General features: G+C 34.9%; 1 protein-coding gene across 1 annotated transcript in view; it reads left to right on the top strand.

Annotated features, from left to right (window-relative positions):
* Positions 1–1,613: 1,613 nt before the first annotated feature.
* cactin (cactin, spliceosome C complex subunit) overlaps positions 1,614–26,634 on the top strand; it is a 29,515-nt gene continuing 4,494 nt past the window's right edge. Inside the window, exons 1-14 of the mRNA XM_089241076.1 lie at positions 1,614–1,742; positions 6,639–6,708; positions 8,132–8,185; positions 9,337–9,483; positions 11,623–11,694; positions 12,821–12,883; positions 16,494–16,548; positions 17,384–17,472; positions 18,129–18,282; positions 20,600–20,734; positions 21,606–21,715; positions 23,837–24,030; positions 24,223–24,550; positions 25,738–25,821. Coding sequence (XP_089097202.1) covers positions 1,714–1,742; positions 6,639–6,708; positions 8,132–8,185; positions 9,337–9,483; positions 11,623–11,694; positions 12,821–12,883; positions 16,494–16,548; positions 17,384–17,472; positions 18,129–18,282; positions 20,600–20,734; positions 21,606–21,715; positions 23,837–24,030; positions 24,223–24,550; positions 25,738–25,821 — 1,584 coding nt within the window. The 5' untranslated portion in view covers positions 1,614–1,713. The remainder of the gene's footprint in view (positions 1,743–6,638; positions 6,709–8,131; positions 8,186–9,336; positions 9,484–11,622; positions 11,695–12,820; positions 12,884–16,493; positions 16,549–17,383; positions 17,473–18,128; positions 18,283–20,599; positions 20,735–21,605; positions 21,716–23,836; positions 24,031–24,222; positions 24,551–25,737; positions 25,822–26,634) is intronic.

Below are 26,634 nucleotides of genomic sequence, written 5' to 3'. Positions count from 1 at the left end.
AGAAGATTTAGGACCTCCACGTCTTCAACTTGAATATCGTTGAGCGTTTTATTACCCCATGCAACACCCGTATATCGAATATCATTATCTCCATTAAAAACCGACGCGAAAAAGTCATTGAAAGCACTACACATGCCTACATTGCTCTCTACTTTTGAGCCTCCTATCGAGAGGGGGCCAACTGTCCCCTTACATCCATTATTGACGTATCGAAAAAATGATTTTGCGTCAGAGCCAATGTTATCTGCCAACCTAGATTCAACTTGCTTTTTACTATCCCTTATCGCTTTCTTCAACAGTCTTCTTTTATCAGTAAACAATGATAGGTCACCTCGTCCACTTTTATACTCTCTGAATGCTCTTTTCTTTTCAAGATAAAGGTTCCTCACGCTATCCGTGAACCATAGAGGGTGTGATGTACAAACACGCTTTTTTCGAACAAAGGGTATGACGTCGTGCAAAACAGAGGACAGCTTCGTACTAAATTCTTCCCATTGACTTACCACCCCTACTGATTCCAACCGGTCTTTGAAAACTTCCGCTAACCTTCTTCGCAAAACATCAAAGTTAGTTCTCCGAAAACAAGGAACCAGTCTTTTGTTATCAACCTTACCCGAGGAAAAGTTACAGTGAAATCTGACGATACGATGATCACTGGAAGAAAACTCTTCCCCCACCGAAACATGTTCAACTAGATCCTCAGAACTAGTAAGAACTAAATCCAAAATAGCAGTACCCCTAGTGGCTTCTGATACATGCTGATACAAAAAATTTTCGAGCACCAACTTAAGAAAGTCTCTTTCATACTGATTTCCAGATGAAAGGTTCTCCCAATCAATACCCGGGTAATTGAAATCCCCTAGTATGAGAACCCTCTTTCGCTTACACATGTAGGAAATTTCATCATGCATTTTGGCGATATAGTTTTGATCCCTATTCGGTGGATTGTAACAAACCCCAACAATAAGCTTATGACGTCTTTTGTTCTCAAGTTCAACCCATATGGTTTCAATATCACTTCTCTGCACGTTACACTCTCTAGCCTTCAAACATGATTTCACGTATATCAACACTCCACCCCCTTTCCTATCAGATCTATTTCTCAAAAAAGTATCGTATCCGGAGATGTGTAAGAAAGATTCATCCCCATCGTTTGCCCAAGATTCTGTAATGGCTATAAGATCCAAGTCCTCCACAACTATCATAGTTTCTAAAAAATCTTTCTTATTACCCAAGCTCCTGGCATTTATTAACACACATTTTAATTTGCCCGGTGGTTTGTTGTCAATCGAGAAGCCATCCAAGTCAGAGGTGGGTAATTCCCCGTCAGTACTGTTGTGATTATCATTAACTAACCCGCATTCCCGACTACAACAACCCTACTTAACTCTAAATCACGTGTAAACGGGTCTTTAACTGATTTATTTCTCTTTAACTTATGAAGAGTCGAAGTTTTTTTTTTACTTCATCATATATCAAAAGTTGTTTGTTTTGTTCGTTAGATGTCAGCACAAAGCTGATTTTGAGCTATTTCACATATTAGGTTTAATGGTCTTCGCAGCCGATAGTCCAGTATAATTTAGTCGAAACCAGAAAAAAATTATGTTACAGCCGTCTGGAGCCGTTTGTCATCCTTAACGCGTAATAATTTTTTTGATCTTTAAAGTTTCAATGTTTAGTTGCTGATCAGAGCATCTTTCGGAAGCTTGAATCATGTCTGAACGATCGCATAGAAGTAGCAGGTATGATATTTTCAATTTTTAAAGCTTGAAATATGAGATCATGTTAATAATAACCCAACATGATTGATTGTAGGATTTGATTATAAACATTTCTCAGGACTCCTTTTTGGAAAATTAAATTGCAGTCAGATCAGAAACTTTTGTACAGATAACATTCAATCGTACATTGTAACTCTCACAGAATTGCGGTATTAGTTCAGATTTGGTGACATTTATCTAACCAGCGCCATAATTCTTAACCCTAACAATTACTAAGCGCAAACAATCATTTTCGCCAAAAAGCTATTTAAATCTGTTTCTTGGCAATTTTTTTTTTTTCATTTGTAATTCCTTTTAAACCACATTTTTCTCTTCTTTCACCATGCCCCGTCCTGCGGGAGCACCCCAATATCAGGGAGAGTAAGGTCTTTTCCTCTGAGTAAATTTATGGTGGAGAAAAGTTTTGTGAATAAAGTGGATTTCCGCATTCATTCAAAGAACTTCCTCTGGTTAAAAAGCAGTATAAGCACCCTTCTTGGCACTGCTTTGGCGCCATGGCCTTGGGCACAAGCACGTGAAATTATCCTTACGACACAAACACGTAAATAATTCGAAATGCGCATAATAAATCAAAATAATCCAATGGAATGGAATGGGCGGTAAACTCATACTACCAAATACCGAATTAAAATCACTAGAATTATTAAACTCTGAAGTGGTTGAAGTTACTAGACCTCGGCCCAACAGAAGCCATTAATCACCGTCAAGAATTTAAAAAATTAGTGCTGAAACACGACTGCAAGCAGAACATCCTGCAATAACGCGCAATGGAAGTGAAATGGCACGTAATTCAGCAATGCATTAGCGCAGAAAATGTTTCGTCCAATTGCTAACAGGTGCATGCGAATATGCAAATCAGTGGCTGCACCTGTAGGCCGTACTTCGTTCGGGCTTGGCTGCCTCGCTACGCTCGGACGTCACTTCGCTCCTCTGGCCATTAAAGGGGGCCCCTGCCCCCGGCCTGTAATTATCAACTCTGTTTGCACCACAACCAGAAACATGGCAATATTATTTCACTAAGCAGGATACATGGCAAGAATATTTCACTAAGCAGGAATAAAGCGCTAGCAGACAGAGAAGACAGTATAATCCAGTTGAGGCTGAAGGTAAACAAATGTTTCCGAGGTGCCACAGTTGGCTACTTTCTGAAGTGGTCTAAACTGCATCCCACCCAAAAAACAAACAAAAAGCAACAAATGAAGTAACATTCTTAAACTTCGCAGAACTCAGGTTTATCGCCATAGGCAATTCACTACCAAGTGAGTAGTGCTGAAAGTGTAAGTGTGTGCACCTAACACACTGAGTGTGTATCTAGTGGTGTGTCTGATTTTCAGTGTTGCCATCTATATTTCAGAAGTGAAGTATAATTATTGAAGGTTTGTACCGTTTTTAGGCTTGCTGCACTCTGTGGCTAGACTTTTTAACAGGGAGATCGGATCGCACCTGAAAGTTTAGAACCACAGGAAACCAACTTCAACCGACCACTACTGTGGTGCTAGTGGGGGTTCAAACAACATTCGTAAACTAAATAACGGATTGAGATTAATAAAAAAAACATCCTGGACTCGATAGGGATTGGAAATGAAGCAAAATACAGTTGGAATCACTTATATAGAACGTGGATATTACATATTTTCGCATATAAAAATGTTTGTCCACTATGTCCCGTGATTTTAATATTGCTTAGGCCTACCCATGTTATATTTATTGCTTGTAATAAACAGATTCAAGCAAAGTATGCCTATAATGAATTTTCAACTGATTTTTGCAAACAGTCCATAACAGAATCTTACCCAGTGTGCCAAAGAGAAGAAGAAACTGTTCTTTAATTTGTAAGCACACCTGAACTCACATTCTTCCTATTGATAAATCCTCTTCAGAGCCACTTTAGTGATCTATAAATGTTCTGGAAATGTGTCCGGGCTATTCAAGTGTTCCAGAAATGTGATGCCGGCCACTTAAGTGATCCGTAAGTATGCTGCACATCACTTAAGTAATCTGGGAATATGTGCAGGTAACTTGAGTGATGTAGACCTGCACTCGGGGTTGCTTCAGTGCTCTAAAACTGTGCCACATGTTACTTAAGGGATCTCTAAATGTGCCACATGTTACTTAAGGGATCTCTAAATCTGCCACATGTTACTTAAGGGATCTCTAAATGTGCCACATGTTACTCAAGGGAAGGGATCTCTAAATGTGCCACATGTTACTTATGGGATCTCTAAATGTGCCACATGTTACTTAAGGGATCTCTAAATGTGCCACATGTTACTTAAGAGATCTCTAAATGTGCCACATGTTACTTAAGAGATCTCTAAATGTGTCACAGACCGGAACTGTGCTGTGGGTCACTCATGTGATCTGTAAAGGTGTTGCGGGTCACTTATATTATCTGTGAATATGCCATGGCCCTACTTTAGTGATCTCAAAATGTGCCACAGGTCACTTAAGCGATCTGTAAATGTCTTGCTTAGATCATTTTTAGGAAATTTTGTTTGAGGTAGTGGGCTGCATCAGATAACACTGAGGACCATGGGTTTAGAACATATGGCTTGGGGGGGGGGGTGCGGTTGCAATATATTTTTTTAAAAGAGAAATTTTGAGTTCTTAGCCTTCAAATAGCATCGAAATTAACAGAAGTGTATTGTAATAAGATATAGGCCTAAACGTACACTGGTGTAAGAAATTAAGGGAATTCGCAGACTTGGTCGATTATCTCTAGAACTACTGTACTGATTTTAATGAAATTTGATGTGTACATACATTGATACAATACAAAACAAATAACCATTCAATAATTGTAATACACACGCATGATCGTGCGTAACACTCATTGGAGTCGGAAGGTATGAAACAGCGGTTGCAGAATAAACAAAAAAATGGGTTAATAGGGGGGTATGGTTTTCTCTTATATACAGGTCCCCCTCGCAGCGTGATTTCATACTTGAAATGAGCTCGGTTTCATTCATTTTTGTGAGTCGAAGGCCCGGTCAAACACACGATCAAAGGAAAATGAATGAGGGAAAATGAAACGGCTAATCACTCGTGGCCCGGTATGAATGATACCAGGGCCCAGTACTGAGCCATGGCCCGGCGGTTGAGAAACACTGCTCTACAGGGTTAAGGTCTGGAGATCTGGCTGGCCAATCCATCCAGCGAATATCCTCACTCTCTAGAAAATCGTCGAGCAGAAGAGCTCTATGTGGCCTCGTGTTATCGTCCGTTAAAATGAACTCGGGACCAACTGCACCCCTGAAAAGGCGAACATAGGGCTCCAAGACCTCATCCCTATACCTCACACCAGTCACAGTGCCTCTTTCAAAGTCATGGAGAGGTGTGCGGCCATCCAACATGATGCCTGCCCAAACCATTAAACCTCCTCTGCCATAATGGTCAATTTCGCAGACATTGGAGGGTAGGTAGCGGGTCCCTGGTTCTCTCCATATGAACGTACGGCGAGAATTGGTGCTTAGGTTGAACCGGGACTCATCAGTGAAGAGAATGATCGCCCATTGATCCATACTCCAATCTCTATGCTCTCTGCACCATGATAAATGGATTCTCCTGTCCGTAGAAGTGAGCGGGACGCAAACAGCAGGTGTTCTTGCAAACAACCCTCTCTCATGAAGTCTTTTGGAAACAGTCACCCTTGATACACGGGTTCCTGTGGCTGCATACAAGTCATGAGAAGCTGTAGAACTCCTGTTACGCCTCGCTATAATCGACAAATGGCGATCTTCTCTGGCTGTCGTGGCTCTTGGATGACCTTGCCCAGGCTTTCTCTCGATGGATTCGGTATCCTGGAACTGTTTCCATAAGTTACACACGACAATCAGCGTTAAATTGAACTCTCTACAAATCTGGACTTGAGATTGGCCTGCTTCTAGCCTCCCCACAATTCTCCACCTCATTCCATCATCTAAACGTTGGTGGTTACTCATTTTTACTGTTACAATTTGAAATTAACCGATTGCTGCAAAATAAACCAAAAAATTCGCCGAGGTGTGCTAGCGAACGGAATGCGTCTTAACTTACGCGCGCTTATAAAGGCTTTTTCTCTACTGGCTCCGCCTACACACACATGTACGCTTACATATTTGACCAACAAGATTTGCATTTTTGTCTAGACGCAGTGGTTTTACATTCAGTTCAGTTCTTTTCATGAAATTCGATAAAATATGCAAATTCTCTTAATTTATTTCATCAGTGTATTTTCTTCTGAAATTTTAATTTAAAAAAAAAATTGCATAAAAAAATAAATTTTTGATCACATCTGGATGGGACGCATGGGGAGGGGCATATCTCTCCCTCTCCATGTACGTCTCTGTTCCCAATGTACATTATTCGGAGGTAGTGGGGGGCAGAACTGACAGGTGAGGGGGATGGTAACAAATGTCTAAAAATCTGCTGGCTTAATACTTAAATGGCCACTTAGTTGTTGCAGTGTTATGGCACGCGCTTGCATGGGAATGAATTTTGAGAGTGTTAAGTTAGCTTAAAACCTAAAATGGACAAAAAGTGACATGTCAAAGAAATTGGGAGTTTAATATGCATGATTTTGAAGAGCAAAGAGGAATTGAGAAGAAATTCCATTTGAAAGAAAAAAGGAATCTGATGGGAAAGGATGTTGATCTGAACATTTGTAAGAAGAAGTTCAGGGAAGGAGCTCATACTGATGTACAACAGGCACAGCTCTTAAATCCTAGGATCAATTAGTTTAATCTCAATGGTGTTTTTACAGCAAAATCTCTATGTTAGATTGCAAATAATACGTAAAACAATTCATTGTTTGGTGGGCATGTAATATGTTTAGTTTTATTAAGATAAACATTGTGTTACTGTTTTTGCCTCTTATAGGTCTCACAAGGACATCGTCAAGGCCTTAGAAACACCTGAGCAGAAACGACTCCGAAGATTCGCCAAGAAAGTAAGAGATTCCATTTGTCAAATATTGTAATCAGCTGTAGGCCAGGACTGGGCAAATCACAAAAAAAGATCCAGGCTCCTAAAAAAGTTTTAGGCACTGAAAAGGTTTTTTACTCACTCAAAATGATTCAAAATCATTCTTCCTTTGATTCTTTCAGGAGGCAGGCGTAGTGACCTTCTTTCATGTTGGCAGATATGCTGCTGTGAATTCCAAATATTTTGTGCTCTTCTCAGTCTGCAATTTAATTACTATACAAAGAAAAATTTAGGTGCCAATACCAATTTTTAGTCGCCATGAGGACCTGGTGCCTGGGATTTGTACAGCTCTGCTATAGACCTATAATTGAAAAAAAATATATATATATCTTTGATTTTCAAACATAATTTTAAAGCGGAGGTGATATAGGACACTCTTTATATACAAATACCCTTAGATGCGGTTACACCCCCCCCCCTCTTTTACGGCCAAATAATAATTGCCCAGTGTATAATAAAAATATCATTTTGTTACTCCTGATCATACTAAAAAGGTAATTCCACCCCCCCCCCTTTTTACAGACAAATTTTTTTGTCCCACTGGTGTGTGCAAAATAGAGGTTCTACAGTATTTACATGCCATTTATTAGAGATAGACAGCTTTTTCTCTGCCTAAGATATCAAATTGATATGGGCTGAGAAAAAAGCAGTCTGTGTCTCTAAACTGTTCGACCTGGGAGCAATTTCCTGAAGTTAAGAGAGGCTACTAATGTTTTTACTTCAGCGCCTCATGCCACAGTGCGTCAAATAAGGAAGGCAGGGATGTGTCTTGAGTGGTGTAGATGTTAGCATGCTTGCCCAGTATGCAAGAGGTCTTGGGTTCAAGACAGGATGACTTTTCTTTCCGAGTTCACCTCAACATAATGTCCAGAACATGTTTCCTTGATACCAGTTATTGTTGGTTTAACCAGTTAAGTTTAGTAGCGAAATATTTTTCTTTATATTCTATCTTGTGCAGGTCTGATTTACTGCATTGTTTGAGTTTTTGTTACATTCACTGAAAATATTAATTTCATTTGATTCATGAATTCTTATCAAACTAACAGCATATTCGACATATACGGAAAACTGGTTGAGTGAAGAAATACTGAGGTTTCAGGAACGGAAAATTCATCTCTGCCCTCACAGGGTTTCCTTTCCTGAACATTGATATGTCCTCATTCAGCCAGTTTTCCATATCTGTCGTATCAACAAGGGAGAGTGACGTCTTGCGTCATAACAGCATATTATTTATAGTATATAGATAGTGGCATTTTCTTTTAATTTTAGCAGCTCAGGGAAGAATGTTTATATTGAAGTGCTCGATAATACGTCAGATTATATTATGGGGGAAAAAGTGCATTTGCAAATTTTTGCTGAAATTAAATTAACTTTTTTTGTTGTTGCAGGAAGCAAAAGAAAGAAAAAGAAAAGAAAAGATGGGTTGGGATGAAGAATATATGGTAAGATATATGTAGGGTTTTAATGCAGAGTGAGTCGAACTCATTTAAAAAAAAAACAACTTTTATAAACACAAAATAATACAACAGACTTGCAGCTTACTCAAAACATGATTACCTCGTTGTGTATACACACTCACACTGACGAAAACGGTGACACACTAACAAAGGCTTCTTTGTCATTTGTTGGTCGAAAATACCTCCTCATACCTTGGGAGTAGGGTCACTTTCCACTTTTTGCAGCCTGGAAACTTGACGTGTGGACTACAAAAACTTTTGAGGGTGAGATGGTTGAATAAGCTAAAAAATAAATTTTTTTTAGATTGAAATTTTTAAGTTAAAATATGAAAGTTTTCATAACTTTTGGCAATCACACTGTTCATTCGCAAATAACAGACATTTCAATATACTTATGGTTTTTTTCCCACTAGAATTCAAGATTATTCAGAAGCTTTTCATAGAAAATTGCAGATTTTTATTCATTTTTTTTGTTGATTTATAGATGATGAAATGGAATTGTTCAACTATACATATAAGTATATGCACATGACATAAATTATTTGTGAGATCAAATAAAACCTCGCTAACTTGACATCTGCTTTAGTCAACATGTTTATCAAGAATTTTGGGGTGTCAACTTATCATGGTTCCATTGTAGATCAGACCAGTTGGCTCTGCTTTTGATGCTGCCATGGTTCCTGCAATGCACTGATTTGTTAGAAATTCAGCTTAGGAACGTTTACGAGGTGCGTGTACCTACAATTAAGATGTAGTAGTCGTTTTGTTGTCTTCTTTGCTGTACCTATGCATCAGGAAAGATTCTTTCAAGGAATAATTGGGTATCAAACTCATTACATCTCCGAAAATCTTTGGGTCAATAGGCAAGCATCTTATCAAGATTGAGTTACTGTGCCCTGTGATATAAGTCAACTTGATTTAGGAAGTAAACTTTATCGAATCGTATAATCATTGCTTGCTGCTGAATTGAATAGGTAACACATTATTTCACCTGCATGAGAACATGAAAAATGATTAACATTCACAAGATACAATTTTTTGTTCCACACAAAACTACTATTAAATGTTATTATTATTCGTACAAAATATGTTTTAGGTATTAGAAATTTATATTGGTTTTTTTTTATTCTATACAGGGATATACCAATACTGATAATCCATTTGGTGACACAAATCTACTAAAGACTTTCGTATGGAATCGCAAACTCGAAAAAGAAGGGTTGAAAAACCTCGGCAAAGATGAGATAGAGAAGAGGAACAAAGAAAAACTTGAGCAGAATAGGGTAAATGAATGTGGAGTATTCACTTCACTAGAAATCATTCATCCTATTTTGCAAATTTATGAGTCTGGATTTTCAGGGATAATAATTTTCCTTTGGTATTGACTTTGTCTTAACCAAACATTTTGTGCTACCACACCCTCATATTTGAAATTACAGTAATTTCATCTTATGAATCTTTGACTTATATATGTTACTTTCTTTCTTTTTAACCAATCACAGTTCTATCACCATGGGCAATTTACTACATGGTGAGTTTGGCTGGAACTATAGGTGTGTGTGTGTACCTAAATTGTCTGAGTGCGTATCTAGTGTTGTGTTTGATTTCTCAGCGTCACCATCTATATTTCGGAAGCAAAGTGAAGAAAGAGTGATGATTGACTATTTGTACTGTTTGTAGGCCTGTTGTTGCTCTCTGTGGCAAGACTTTTTTAATGGGAAGATCGGCTTGCATTTGCATCTCAAAGTTGGGAACCACAGAAAACCAACTTCAGCGGACCACTACTGTGGTGACGGTGGGGCTCGAACCCAAGTCCTCGCGATGCAAGTCCGTCGCTGTGACCACTCGAACACCACAGCAGCGTATATATGTTACTACAAAAGCCCAAATTGGCTTAGAGTTTTGGTCAATATCTATTTTCAGAAATGATTCAGAGTTTAGCTGGCCAATTTGCAAAAAGGCCTTAGATCCCTGGCCAAAGTTTGAGGTGATGTAAGATGGCCCAGTCAGCAACAAATCCATTTTTTTTTTCATTGCTACCTTATGATACATGTCTATATATAGCAGCTGTATTGCATTGGATTCATGTAACAAGAAAAAAATAAAATTAGAAATTTGAGAGGAAAAAAACTATAAAAATGATAATATAATAATATAAACAGTTTTCTCTGTCAAATTCTCAAAAAAAAAATTTTTTACTGCATCGTAACTAGTTTGATGAGTTGCTATAGCTCACGTGGACATAATTATCATGAAAAAATATGGCAACTTGGAAATGATCCCAAATCTTTTTATCAGACTTTGGCCAGAGATCTTCTGCACTTTGCAAACTGGCTGGCCAAAGCTTGAACTCAGATATTGGTTGGGTTCATCTGCAACGAAATTGGCCAATTTGCAAACTGGCCAATTTTGGGCTTTGGCAGTAACATATATGAATTTAATGTTTAGCTCTTGCAGCATATTCAAAGTCGCAGCCTAGCCAATAATTTTATTTTCTGATCTGTCTTTGAGGGATTCTAATGATTTTTTATGAGTGTTATTTCTTTCTGATCGAACAATTATTTTGATAGTTCAACGCTTATTTCAGTTTAATGAAAAATCAAATTTTTTTACTGAGATAATGTGTGATGATATTAATCAGCAATACTATAGAATTTCTCAAAGAAAATTTCATAAGTAAATTAAACATACAGTACATGATCTTTGATCTTATTTAAATGTTAGTGTATTTTTAAGCTCTTGAAAGAACATAATGTTTGACTTATAAAAAGTTGCAGTATTTCTACAATTTTTTTTCCTTCGGTCATTTCTCTTAATGCACTTATAAATTCTGTTACTCTTATTTACCAGCAATTCTAGCACTTAAATAATAGAAAACAACTTTTACTTCAGCAAATGACTAACAATTATCATAAGTAACATATTTACATTCAATATTTCAAATTGTATGTGTAATATTCTTTTATATAATTTTATGGTATGTATAATATATATATAGTGTGTGTGTACTTTTTTTGTGCGATATGCAGAGGCAACCTTTTCTGCCTCTTTTTGTCCATGCAGTTAGTGTTTCAGATAAGTAAATTTTTAATTTTTTTTTGTTAATTAATAAAATATAATACAGTTGCAACTCATTATAACGCACCTCATTATTACGTCGAAAATAAGCTTGTTAGCAAAAGAAAAACATACATCAGTAGTCTTTATATGAAAACATTTGGGACATGTTTTTTATTACTGTTGTAATGGAATGGTTGCTGTAACTAGCATTGACTTTATTAGTTTTGATTACTTCTCTAGTAAAAATTTAAGATCTTGCATTGTCTCCTGGTGAAACACTAGTGAAAGTTTTTATAGCCAAACATAATCATTCATATGAGTCATCACTTTTTCTGATTATGAACGTCCTTACCCGATTTCAGATTGAATTGGAAAAAGTGAAACAAAGACGCTTGGAGAGGGAAAGAGAGCGGGAAGCTAGAGAAGAAGAATTGGTGAGTTCTCATAGTTGTGGTTTAATCTTAGGTAAAATAATTCTATTTTTGTTCATAGCTTTTGAATTTTTTGTGAGCTTTAGGCCTATCTAGTGAATTTAGTTTTTGATGGAATATTTTGAAGTGTTTAAAATTGATTCGAAAAGTTCTAATTTTGGATCAGAAAATTTTGAGGTGTTAGAAGCAAAGAAAGAAGGAAAAAAAAAAACCATCATGTAAAAATGATGTTAAAAAAAAAAATTGTTTCATATGTACAGTGGTGTGTCAAGATGTTATGGGAATTACATGGGAAAATAAAAGTACAGTGATCTCTCACTTGTACACCATCTCACCTATACATTTTAATATCATTTGATTACATTTTGATATTATTTTCTGCAAAACCTTTCAAAGCAAGAAGCTCAAGGTCACTGACAGGATCACATGAAGGGGACAGCACTTCAATAAAGTCAAGTCAGAAAACATGACAAAAAAAGGACGAGCTGTGGACTCTGTGAACTGGCTACATCAACCTGTACAATGGATGCTTTAAAAACTAATCAGTGATTACAGATTTTATCAAGACTTCTTGTGTGTGATATTCATAGACAATTTATTCATTTACCTATTCAAGATTTCGCTAGCCGCCCCCCCCCCCCAATTGTGTGATTTGAAATTTGGGATTCATATTTAAAATATATATAAATAACACTTCTGATATATGATATAAGGCTGCTTCAATATCTCTTTGAGATGTGAAATGGGATGTGTCCAGTCCTTCAATGTCCAACACCCTGTATAACATAATAATGGTATTCACTTATACATCTCTTTCACTTATGCACCCTTTCTCCTTGTTCCCTTGTGCCAATGTATGAGTGAGAGATCACTATTAAACATATCAGAGGTGGGGATGCTTCCCCAGTACTTTTACAGTCTGACAGCCATTGTTAATGCACATAATATATTTTATGCTTGAATAACAATATCCCAAAACAACATGGAAGATAACAAACAGGGATAAAAGAACGCTAGTTACTTATAAGACCCTACCCTTTTACCTTTACAAGAATTATTGTTATATATTTTTTAAATGATCAAATTTTTTTGTAAATTAAGATACTAATGTGTTTTAATATTTTTTCAGACTAAAATACAACGTGAGAAAGAAGCGGCCCAGTTCAAAGAATGGGAGAAACAAGAGGACACAGTATGTTGACCATTTACATAATTTGTGCATTCAAATGATCTATATAAAAGTATAGTACAGTACAACTTGCTTTTAACAGACACAGATATCACCAAATTTCACATACAGTGACGTTTTCCCACTTCAAGTGTGAATTCATATTTATTACCTATGATTATAATCTTTTATCAATAAGGTAAAGATATAACAAGTATTTCATCTGTTTTTCTGAATTTCTTATAAGGAGGTCTGACTGTATTAAATTATGCTGTGCAATTCTTGTATTTTTAAATTAATATCAGGTTGTGTGAGCATAGTGCTGGTTTCTCATTGTTAGGATCCAGGTTTAAATCCTGTTCACGGCACAGTGGTGGCCAGCTAAAGTTGATTTTCTGCAGTTTTCCAACTTCAAAGGTTGAATGCAAGCTAGCCGCTCATTGGAGAAATTTTCTCAGTGTAGAGTAGACAAACCTTCGAAATGATGCTTACGTAGCATGAAAATTCAGTCATTTGACACGTTTCCTTTAAAAATATAGAAGACAGATGACAGCACAAGTGTAATGTGAAACAAGCTCAACTTTGACAACATAGATATGTTAGGGTTGCTCTTTCACCAATTTGTTGGAAATTCCCAAGAGGGATGTTTACAAGGTGCATGTATGGTTGAGTTGTAATATAATTCCATGATTTAATGTTATTTATTTTATTTATTTATTTATTTATTCAATATTGCTTGGCCAAGGCCTATACAAGGGAATGCGATGGTGAAGTTTGACAGAGGAGATGATTGACATTAGTTGACGTTACAAAAGAAATCAGAAACTGTTGTAGAATCAATAATGTTTGATGGAACGTTGTTCCGATCGGTTATTTATTTATTTGTTCAATATTGTTTGGCTGAGGCCTATACAAGAGTATGCGTAAGTTATGTATGACAAATATGGTGATCGATGATACAGGAAAATTGGTAAATCATAGTACAATCTATAACATTTAGTGATAGGTTGTTCCAGTTGATAATAGTTCTTGATAAGAAGCTAAATTTGTGACAATCTGAAGAAGCGAAGATGGGCTGTAATTTTTTGGAATGGTTGAGTCTAACAGAGAAATGTGAGGGTTTAATTAGAATGTTGGAAGTGTCAATATTAAAAAACCCATGGAGAATTTTGAAAAGAAAAGTTAAATTAGAAATAAGTCTCAGACAAGAAAGTGGTTGGATATTGAGTTGGCGCTAGATATGGAGACCAACAGTTAAAAATGAAGCGAGTGGACTTATTTTAGATAGATTGTTGGTCTATGTTGGTTTTTGGGTATGGGGGTCCCAGACTTCACAGGCACAGGAGAGAGCAGGGAGGATATATGTCTGATAGCACAGGTGACGGATATGACGGATGGAGTTTTTCAGGTTGTGATGAAAGAAAAAGAGTTTTTGGAGACATTTATATTAAAAATATAATCAACGTGAAAATTCCAGCGGAGATTGGAAGAGATTATAATGCCCAGGTATTTATAATGGGAAACCTCAGAGATCAAAGAATTGTTAATCGAGTAAGGGAAATTGTGGGAAATTATTTTACGGGTAACTTTCATAAATACTATTTTTGAGTTGAGGGGCAGTTCCCAGGTTAAGCACCATGCAGAAATAATGTTAAGGTTATGTTGGAAAGATTTCTTAGTCTGAAAAATTGGACCCTGTTTTGTAAATGACAAAATCATCAGCACAAAGAGTCTGTTATGACAGTTTATAGGGACAGGTAGATCATTTATATAAATTAGAAATAGTAATTGCGAGAGGACCAAACCGTGTGCCAGAGTTGACATGAAGAAATGGGGAGTTCTGGCCCTTGTATGAGACAAACTGGCTACGTTTAATGAGGAAGGCTTTCACCCATTTAAGCAGTTGAACATTTAGACCAAGGTTTGAAAGTTTTAGTAGAAGTTTATTATGGGGCACCCTGTCAAATGCTTTAGAAAAATCCAGGAAAATTATATAAGATTGAAGGTTTTATGTCAATGGTGTCTGTTAAGTCATGTATGAAAAGTGTTAACTGGGTTGAAACAGATAACAGTCTAATTCCATGTTGGTTAGGGAAGAAAAAGTTAATCGAGTCGTACGGATTTCCGTTGCAACTACGTGTTCAAAGAGCTTGCAGCAAGAGGAGGTGATTGCAATAGGTCTAAAATTAAGAGGGTGGGGCAGTGAACCTGTTTTATGGATGAGAATTATCTTGTTAATTTTCCACTCATAGGGAAGGTTAAATGTGTTCAGTGAGACGTTGAAAATAATGAGGAGATAGTTAGAAATTTCATCTGAGCAGAATTTGAGGATGTGATTTAGGATCTCATCAGGGCCAGTAGAGTGGGGTTTTAGTTTTTTAAAAGATTCAGGAGACCAGCTTTAGAAAAAGAGATGGGGCTGGAGTTGTGAAGTGAATCAGAAAAGAGATATTGGGGGAGTGGGGTCAAAGAAGAAAATAGAGAAGGCCTAATCAAATTCGGAGGCAATATCAAGGGGATATTGAAATGATATAGCAATTATTGTTCGAGGAGAGACACTAAATTTTATACAATCTGTGGATGCAAAGATTGGTTTAAATTTTTGGGAATGGTTAATTCTATTGGATAAGTATGAAGCTCTGGAATTAGAAAACCGGAAGTGTTGATATGAAAATGGGTATTGGGTATTGTATTTAAAACATAGCTTATCATCAGAAAAGGGGGGGGGGGAGAAAAAAGTTTATAATGCATGAATGAAATTTCAGGAAATTATATTAAACCTTATATACTGTGTAACAGTAAAATGGTCAGAACTTTCTATTCCTTTGTGAAAATTTACCAGAAATGAAATTTTGGCTATAAAAAAAATTAGATGTAGTGTTTTAAATATCTTTGAGAGGTATAGGTGAAGACAGAAAAAGGAGAAATGGTAACTTTGTAAATGATGATAAAAAATTCATTTTAACTCAGATGTTTACTTTATCCTGCAACTCAACACACATACATTTAAATATAAACTTGACAAAGAAATAAAGTACTGATATGCATTTTGTTGCAATCTATTTCATTTATGTAGATGGCAGCATATTATAGTGATATTATGTGCTTGTTTATTATGTTCATATGATTTAAGATTGCTATCTTTCTACTTCTGTGTCTCTCTTGATTCATTTGTGTAGCCAACAATGTAACGTTCATATACTCATGCTTCTTCCTTTATCATGTATGTATGTATGTTATCAGATGTAATCTTCAAAGATTTCCACTTCATCTTTCATTAGTACTTAGGATTTCCAGAATGCAAAACCTTTTATCTATACAGCTATCGAAGCAATACCTTGTCTAAAACAACTGAAAGTTAATGTTGAGAACTATCAATAGGTAGCACATCTTTAATAAAAATACATCTCATGATTTTGGAAATAACTATCTCTCAAATCATTCTCATATGTGAGGATTGTTAATTATTATCACTTCACAGCAAGTACTGCTCACACCTTTACTTAGACATTACATTTAAAGATCATAATCTTTACATATGAGCAGCAATAATTTTTTTTTTTCAATTATATTATTATTTTATTTTTCTTAGTATAACATGAGTTAACATTTTTGTGTTTGAATTGTGTTTTAGTTTCACCTTCAGCAAGCTAAACTGAGATCAAAGATTAGGATACAAGATGGAAGAGGTATGTTTTCATTTGTCTTTATATTATTTCTGCCCCCTCCCATTGGTTACTTTAGAGTGATATGTTAGCAGTGAGTGATGCATCTGACTCCAAGATTGGATAGACAGACTTTTAATTACATAAAAATTTAATTAAAGATGGTTTAAGTATATGTAAAATATTTACATTAGTAAGAGAGATAGAATGTTAATCTTGCATGAGAGCTGTGTGTGGGATTGAATGTTGGCTTCTTTGAACTCTTCGAAGAAGCATCAGTACAGAATGTACAGAGTTTCTTTCCCATGACCAGGGCTCGCTTGATAGCTAGCCTGCTTGAGAAATATTTGAATGCTGAGGCTGTACAAGAGTGTGTAGGCTTGTCTAACCTGTTCTTGCTTCGGCAGAGCTTTTAGTTTTTTACCCTCACCTTTCTTTCACAAGATACCCATGTTCTAAAATGGGCCATCTACCATTATGAATATTAAAAATATAACCAAAACTGTAAGTGGGACCATTGCAGCAATTAGTCTGAGTAACTGAGGCTCAACCCCAGTTCATTTAAAAATTAGAATATTTATATTAAAAATCTTGTATGGATATCACACTATTCAATATGTAATTTTGAGGCTCTCTGTTCAACTCACTTGGTAAAATGTCACTGCTTGCTACTATTCTTTTATGTGAATTTCTTGATAGAATTAAAATTATGCATTCATAGTATTTATTTTCCTATTGAAAACTGTGAAATTTTGATTTTGTTTGTTTACTTTTTATATAAAATATTGCCATTATATTGTTCGTTTTTTTCTGGTATGAAAGCATGAATTTAAATTTTTTTTCTTATGTATTTTTGCAGCGAAACCTATAGATTTACTTGCTCGTTACATCAGTGCGGAAGAAGAAGATTTCACAGTAGAAATGCATGAACCTTATGTTTATTTAAATGTAAGTATTTATTTCAAAAAATATTTTTTTCATATCTCCAGTTCTTTTTTATTACATATAACCAAAACTTTATGGGTTTTTTTAGATTCAAATGAATTCTAAACATTTTTTTTATGTTTTTCTGTTTGAATCAAGATTTTACAAGAAAAATAATCGGGTGGGGGGGGGGGGACAACAAAATGCAAAACTGTTTTCCATAAGAATTCCCCGGAATTTCCCAGAATCAAACTCAAATCTCTCTTTTTGTGAGATTTTTTTTAATATTGCCACACTATTTCATTGTATGAATTTGTATGCTATTATGTAGGTGTAAGCTGCTGTAAACCTAATGGGAAATCAGACGATAAATCATTAGTTGTAATAATTTCTCTATTTTCAAATCCTTTAAATTTTTTGAAAATTTTTGTAGAGAACCTTCACTACTGCTTTTAGAATCATGGCATGTCACTTAGTGGTATGTGTGCCACAGGTTAGTCCCTTTCCCTCATTTAATCACTAAATTGAAATTAGGTCTACTCCGAGAAGCTTCAATAAAGAAAGAGTATCTGTACAATACTTTTTTTTATAAATTATTTTTAATTCTCATTTACGTCAAAGTGTATCAGGCTTCTTTTTTTTATTGCAGGTTTTATGCAACATTTTACTTTTTTTTGCAGGGGCTGAAAATTCAAGATCTGGAAGATTTACAAGAAGACATCAAGATTTATATGGAATTGGAAAATGGAAGAAACTTAGATTATTGGAAAGACTTACAGATCATTGTTGAAGATGAAATACATAAGTTGAGGAGAGTTGACTCTACCGGATCAGGTGTGCGAGTATAAAACATAAATTAATTAGGCAGTCTTTAATTACATATTAAATTGCTCATTTGATTTATCTTCTATTTTATCCTGCAAGACTTTTTTTGCAGATCAATTCGCTAAACCATGTAAATTTATTTTTGTTTTGGTGTTATGAAATACAACAAGTAAAATCTTGATGATGGAAAGTTTGCTTTAAAAAATAGATGTTTTTATAACACAAGTGACTTTCAGGTGTGAATTAAACTTATAAAGTCTAGATACCACTATATTAGGTGCTATTAACCACTCTCATTAAATATATGATTTCTCCGTTTTCTGTCTGTGTACAAGGATGTGCACTGAATTGACCTTTGCAGGGAATTTACCAGGTTTGGAGAAAGTACACGAAATTTCTTAGTGACAAAATTTGCAGTTATTAATCTTCAAAACACATTTTAAACTAACAGGAGTTGATTAACCTTTACTGCAGCAATCCTGAGATATCTCATCAAACTTGATCTGCTTTATTTCTGTCACCCTGAAATATCTCAGGTTCTTAACATGCTTTCATTTCCAGTGTGGAAATTAAAATACAGATTAGGAAAATTTTAAAAACCGCTTAAAGGGTTGAGGTAGCAAAAAATGTATTTACTTTCAGGCTTTTAGTTATTTTTGAAAGGTATTTGACAATATTTCAAATTATTGATTATCTGTTTTGGAGGGGATAAGGATCCCTTTGTTTCTCGCTGCATATGCCTCCAGGCCTGTCATTTGGGGGGTCATGGGGGGCCATTACCCCCGGCTTTTGAAAATACACTTAAAATGGCATATATATATGCAAATATATATATATATATATATACATACATTGAGTACACAGACCTGCCAACTCTCCCGATTTAGGCGGGAGACTCCAGATTTTTCATCCTTCTTCCCGCTCTCCGGATTTGTTAAAATTTCTCCGGATTTTGGCAGAAAATTAGATTTTACGTGAGCTTTCACGTTGTCGTGGCGTCAATGATTACCGTCGTCGTTAGAGAAAACACCCATAGAGGACAGCCGTAGTCATTTCCATCGAGCAGCTACGAAAAAGTCTTGGTGACCGCATTTAAGCAACTGGCAAAGACGTGACTTCGTTTTCGTAGCGTTTATCGGCAATTATTTATCAAGGGCATAGCCTTGGTTGCCGAAATTCCTGTATAATCGTTATTGTATTCCATTAACAGCCATGCGGTAAACAAATTTTTTCGTCCGCAGCTCTGTAATTTGATATTTTTTAAATCGTTTCTTCCAATTAAACATCTTCAGAAAGAAAATATAAAACTTTAAGCTATATACAGCTAAATATAAAGCTTTTAAGAATTCATATACCCAAGATTATCAATCACTGATAGCATCCACGAAAGGAAACACTTATACTTTATGAACAGCACGTAGATGTGATTTTTGTCTATTCTGCATGTAACTTTTTCTTAATTGATTAAAAAATAATTTTTTTTTGATCGAATCTATGAGTGTCGGGGGGGGGGGGGGTACTCCCCTCGGGAGAATTTCTGGATTTCAAAAGTTGGCACGTCTGAGTACATGTTCTTTCTCTCCCCCCCCCCCCATCCGGAAAAGGTTGAAATGACGGCCCTGTATGCCTCTGCCTGTGTATAAGTGATATAAAATTATACATCATATTAACATAAAAAAATTTACATGCTTGTAGATGGTTTCCAACATACAACTTGAGGTTGACATTATAAATAGAGAGAATTCTAACCAAACACCCAGAGACAGGGTAAATGGTTCTATGCTGATATTCTCAAAATCAATATGCAATCAAGATAATAAAAAAAATATGCACATTTGCATGGGTTTTTTTTAGTTTAACTAGTTTAATATGAGCATTTAATACAAGATCAATGCTAATAATCATTTTTGATTTGCTGTTTAATTTAATTTGAAATTCCTGGTTTTAATCCACATTGAAATAAGACATACCTGTAGTTAATTACTAATTATAGCTAGAGATGGGACAAATATTGATTTTGCTTAATAACCAAATACTGAATTACTTGAGAGTTAGTGCATGTATTGTGTCATTTTATAAAAGATTTTTAATATGCATGTGCCATGAGTTGGTAAATGTTTGGGGGGAATTGAAATAATTGTGTAAAATTTGTTAGTTTTGTTCAGTTTAATAAACACATTTGAAAAATTGAGATTTGTATTGAATTGTTTTTTGTTATTGTGCCTCAAATAATTTTTTTAGTGGGTATTAACTTTTTCAATCATCTGGTGATTTCCGATTGTTATACTCAACTTTCTTTCTAATGATTGTTATTTGCTTCTTCCAGAGAGAGACGGCATAAACTCTGCTGTTGGATCAGAGATAGTTAACATTTTCAAAGGCAAAACTCCAAATCAGCTTCAGGCTCTGTACCAACAAATAGAAAAGAAAATTTCCAGTGCAGATGAAAGTGTTGATGTTGGTAAGATTGATTGTTGGCATTAAAAATAAATAAATAAACTTTTAATTTTTGTTTTAAAGGTAATTTGAACATTTTGATTCATCTATTAATCCCTTATTCACTCAAGTTGATAATTTGCAGTGCATCTCTCCTATGCCGCTGAAATCTGGGATCCTTACGCCTCCACTAATATAGAAAAACTCGAATCACTCCAAAATAAATCCATTCGCTTCATCCACGACTGCGGGCCATCCTTTGTCTCCACGTTTGAACTTAAAAAAACAAACTTAATCTTCTCTCCCCTCTCTTGCTACTCTCCATCTTATTTCTTGATTAACTCAGTTTTATAAGATCTATCATGGCCATCTTAACTTTGATACTTCTGGTATTCTAGCCGAACCATCCTAATTCTCCAGAAGACTCGACCATACCCTTAAAATAAAACCAAACTTTGCTTCCACTGACTGTTTTAAATACAGCTTCTTTCCTCATACCATTTGCCAAATAGAACAAACTCCCCAGTTCCATTTTCAATTCCTCTACTGTCACTAGTTTTTTTTCACAATATCTATGTCTCATTCAGCCGCATTCTCTTTTATAGGCCTTAGGATCAACAATATAGTATAAATATAAAAAAAATAACATTGAGGTGATCTTTTTAAAATTATATTGTATTACTTCAATTTTATATTTTTTGCAACTGCTTTAATTACAAGTTATATCAATAATCTGTATCAGAGTTTAATTTAATTATACAAATATAACACTGATTGATCATCATATTGACAGAATAGCTTCCCCGCAAACTAATCTGCAATAATCATTCCATGCATTACATGAAAGAGGAAAGATATTTCTATTATCTAATTATAATTATTTTTTTCATATTTAGGGTACTGGGAGACTCTTCTATCTCGATTGAAGGCATATATGGCAAGAGCAAGACTACGAGAACGCCACCAAGAGAACTTGAGACACAAACTTTATCAGCTGAAACAAGAAGTAGTTATTTTTAAATTCCTCTATCTTCTATGATATGGCATTGAAGTTTAGTTGAAGTAATACATTATATATGACTCAAAATGATATCAGTTTTACGGTCTACGTAAATTTTGTCTACACAAGTGACAACAACACAAATTTCACCCATTCAATGATTATTGATCAGTCAGGGTAGAATTTTGGACATGTGTTACATGTGGTGGCAAAATTTGAGGGGCAGGAAATTTTTTAGTAGCGATATGTTATTGTTTTCTGTGTGATTTTTTTTTTCAAGTTTATATTTTCATCTATGAAGGATGAATAAGTCATTAAATCAGCCAACATTACGTAATAAGGCACAAATAAAAAGCAGGCAAGTAGGGTTAAGGACGATGTTAAGAGACACATCTCTTGATATCTTCATTAGGAATCACTACTCTTCATCTTCATTATTGTCCTATTTCATTGTATAGCATTGATGCTAACATGCTTATTTTGCCAATAAGGAAGACACAATTGTTTTTATTAGATTAAACATGTCCACTTTATGATGGATAGACAAGGTTTCAAGTGCATTATCATAATAAAATTTTTGTTCCATTGGTTAATACAGAATTTTTTTAATGTAATATTTTTGGGATCCCCTTTGTCTTAGTGAGATTTGACTGTATAACATAACAGCATATACAGCAGGGCTGTACAAATCTCAGACACCAGGTCCCCATGGCGACTAAGAAATTGGTATTGGCACCAATTTTTTTTTGTGTAGCTACTTAATTGCAAATTGTAGAGAGCAGCACATTGTTGTTGAGAGCAGCACAAAATGTTTGGAGTTCATAGCAGCATATCAACACACATGAAAGAGGGTCACTATGTCTTGAAAAAATTAAAAGAAGCAATATTTTGGACCTTTTCCCATGTAATATTTTTTTTGCCACCTAGATTTTTTTGCGATTTCTCCAACCATGGCATACAGTCAAAACTTGATACAATGTATATCACATCATCCCAATTATAATGTTAGCATAGTTATTGAATTGAGCTTACTAGTTAGAAGTCTCGTAGGATAAGGACCGAGCCATCACATGGTTAGTTAGTTAGTCACCTTGCTTATGAAGTCATTTTTATTTGGTCCTAATGGGTGACATTATACAGAGGTCTGACTGTAATAATAACAAGTGGAAATATTGGTGCTACACATATTTTTTTCCTGTATGTAAAACATTAAACAAAGGACAAATTTGAAGAGATAAACATGCTAAAAATATTGTTTGGGGAACCATGAAAATGCAAATAAGCATTCAGAGCCATTGTTAAAGCTAAAAAACCATTATTTCATCACATTTTTTTTATCATGTGTCTCATGTGTTTCTGAGAAAATTGTAAAGTAGTCAGTCTCATGTCAGGTCCTGTTTGATATATATGCTATGGTAAATGTGATAAATCAGTTATTATGCATACTTATGGATCATCTGAGTAAGTTTGATAAATTTATCATTTTCACCAATGAATATGTATAATTCCCATGCATTGTTGGTAAATTTGATAAGTACTAAAACAATATCACTTTTATTGGAGATTATGCATAATACCCAAGCATCATAGTTAAATTTGGTAAATACTTGAAATCTATTGCCTTTATCTGTGATTATGCATAGTCCTAGCACCCTAGCGTTATTGGTAAATTTGATAAATATGAAAAGAAATCAAAATGAGTCTAGTATATTTGATGACCCCAATATAAGGATAAAAAATTTAATGATTTTACCCTGATAGTATGATATAATAAACATGAATTTTCATGTATAATATGTCATGTATACAATTTTTCATGTTTACCAAGGATGCTGCACTTGATTATTATGCGTAATTGCAGTAAAAACGATAAATTTTGATAAATTTTTCGCTCTGCAATGGTGCATAAAGTAACCAGATTTATCACATTTACTGTAACATATATATATTGTTCAGCAGAAGTGGGTTGCAAGTTATAAATTTTTAATGGTAACATGCACACAGATAGAAAATCAATTATATATATATATATATATATATAACTTTCATGCATGTGGGTGTTTCTTACTGACACTTTATTTCATTTATATATAATTGACATAAATATATATTTCTTTGATAACATAGCAAGGTGTCGAAAGAGAACCACTGTTTCCCTGTGTTGCTTCTACATCTAAAGGTGACCAAGAAGATCAACAACCTTCAAGTGATTCAGATGAAGGAGAAGAACCGCATACTTCACACGCCCCTAGAGTCAAAGAGGAAGAGGCTGGCAGCAGCTCTGATAAACAGCCTGAAGAAGGAGAAACTCATCAGCCAGAGTATGATAAATGAATATTTTTCTCGATAACACATTTTTGTATAATAAGAGAAAAAACAGATGAGTGATGTGGTTGGGGCAAAAAAAAAACTATTTAACTATCATACAGTATCAAATCAAAAGCCTTTCAGTGCTTATGTATAAAAAGCTTAATAACCATATTGATATGCCTTTATTGGTTTTCCCCTCTTAGGGTTGATCCAGTGAAACAGAGTGAAAATGAATATTTGTCTGGACGCTACAGCCCAGTTCTCATCAGCTCAGAGAGACTTGAACCAGGAGTGTTAGTACTCGATCCAGATGAAGACGCACAAAGATTACACTTTATGCAGCGTAGAGTAATGGGATCTGATAACCAAGAAGAGTTAACTTCAGAGGAAAAAGCATTTGAAAAAATTGCCAGGAAAGGCATGGATGCAGATGAGGCAGTCTTTGGAGTAGAATTTGCTCTAGACAGGACTTACCTTTGGTCTGATAAGTACCGACCCAGGAAGCCTAGATATTTCAACAGAGTGCATACAGTAAGTGAAAAATGCTACCATTTACTTTTTTCATGTTTTGAAATTATGAGTTTAAACATTCCAGTTGTAAGCATATGCAGTGCTACTGTTGTATAATGATACCTAAAAGGCTAGAAAAACATCATTATATAGGATTTGTCGTTAAAGATGAAATAAAATTAACACTATGAAATGTGCATCACAACCACGGAGAAACATTGTTATACAAGGTGTCCTGTAAGTGTTAATACAGCCTTATGCATCAACTGTCTGTTGTAGAGCTATAGTTTAAACTTAAAAAATGCTCAGAAAGTTTTCAAAAATTACCCTAACAAGTTTTGAGAGGAAAATACAGTGTGTGTGTATATGTATATGTGCTTTTATATATATATATATATATAGCAAAATAAAATAAATCTAAATTTTATACGGTCCCCCCTGTCCTCTAACTTCCAATTAGAAAGTGTTGCCCTGTCTTTTCTGAGCCCAACAAAATAGATCCTATGTGGTTCAGGACATACAGGGCAACAACTTTCTAATTGAAAGTTAGAAAACAAGGGGGGGGGGACCGTAAAAAATTAAAATTTTTGTGAAACACTATTTTCCTTCTTAAAACTAGCACAGAGTAATTTTTGAATGCCTTTATAGCATTTCTTAAATTGTAATCCTACTTCTGTGACGAGTGGGTGATGAGATAATGGCCACATTAGCACTTACTGGACACCACATATAGGTGATTATTATACACAGTATCCTTATATAAAATTTTCACCTATATTGTCAATAGTACTGCATGCCTAGGAATGACTTATTTTTTTTGCTAGCATCTGGTAAATATTTGGGTTTAAAAAAAAACCACATGACTGAAAAATGAGGGGGAAAAAAGTCAGTTAAAAATTTGAGCATATTAGTGTACAATAGAATCTTGATTAACTGAGAGTAATAGATCTGGAGGCTGAGTCACCTTTTGTTAAGAAGATCTTCAACTAATGAAGACTATTCAGTGAATATTTGTGTAATTTATACAAATTATGGTCTCTCTATGACTTACATTTTTCTTGTTTACGTCTAAATTTTTTAAAGGGCAATGACAAAATTTAATTTCCCATTTTATTCACATCAAATTCTCATTTCCTGCGTTCTATTCTACAATTTTCTTTTATATTTAAAACTTATTTCATCATTTACTCATGTGTTCTAATTTTCAGGGGTTTGAGTGGAACAAATACAATCAGACTCATTATGATATGGACAATCCCCCACCAAAAATTGTACAAGGCTACAAATTTAATGTAAGTTTTTCAACTAATTTATTTAATCTTTATTTTTCAGTTCTCAATTTGTTTCTGTGACATACTGTATTTTAATGCGTATAAGGAACTCCCCTGACATTTTGGGCTTCAAATACGGTATGTGAAACATCAATTAATATTGAAAGATTAGTCAGTAAGCTTCATATATTTTTCTTGTTCTCCAACTGGAGAGTGTTAAGAACCAAGGGCTATTTTAAAATCACTTACAAAATTTAGGGAAACAATAGGTCTGCATTTTTAGTAAGACAAATGAAAGAATGATAGTCGATTTCTCCAGTGTTATTTCAACCACTTCCATTGTTTTATTTCACACAATGTTTGAAACCGCATTTAAGTGAAAACGAGTGAAATTGATTGTATGAAGCCAGGGATGCCTGCAGAGAATTTCATTCTAATCGAAACAGATCTCACTGTGGTTCAGATAAGTTCAAACTGTCGTAAAATCAAATTCCCAATGCTTTTTTTTTTTTCATTTTTTGTGGTACTCAATTAGTTTTACGACAGATTTCTTCTCTCTTTGTTGGTAGAAACATTGAATCTCTCAAACCTCTCAGAAATTCAAACTTTTTCACTATATCCACAAATGGAAAAAGCAAAAATTGTTTATTTGCTGATAAAACACCAAAAATCCAACTTTCTCGTGTGAAAACCGTATTCCAACTCTCTCGTCTCCTCTTGGCTGAAAACAGTTTCCAACTCTGATCTTTTCACAGAGCAGAAATAATTTTACCTCATATCAACTGGTAACTCTAAAGAATTGTGGAGACACTATGCATTATTTTTTTGTTATTG

The sequence above is a fragment of the Pholcus phalangioides genome, unplaced genomic scaffold (assembly GCF_987345545.1).
Source record: "Pholcus phalangioides strain wild (caught in Gottingen) unplaced genomic scaffold, Ppha-v1.0 ptg000013l_1, whole genome shotgun sequence".
In the NCBI taxonomy this organism is placed as follows: domain Eukaryota; kingdom Metazoa; phylum Arthropoda; class Arachnida; order Araneae; family Pholcidae; genus Pholcus; species Pholcus phalangioides.
The sequence above is the reverse complement of the archived record's forward strand: the minus strand, read 5'-3'. Positions and strand labels throughout refer to the sequence as shown.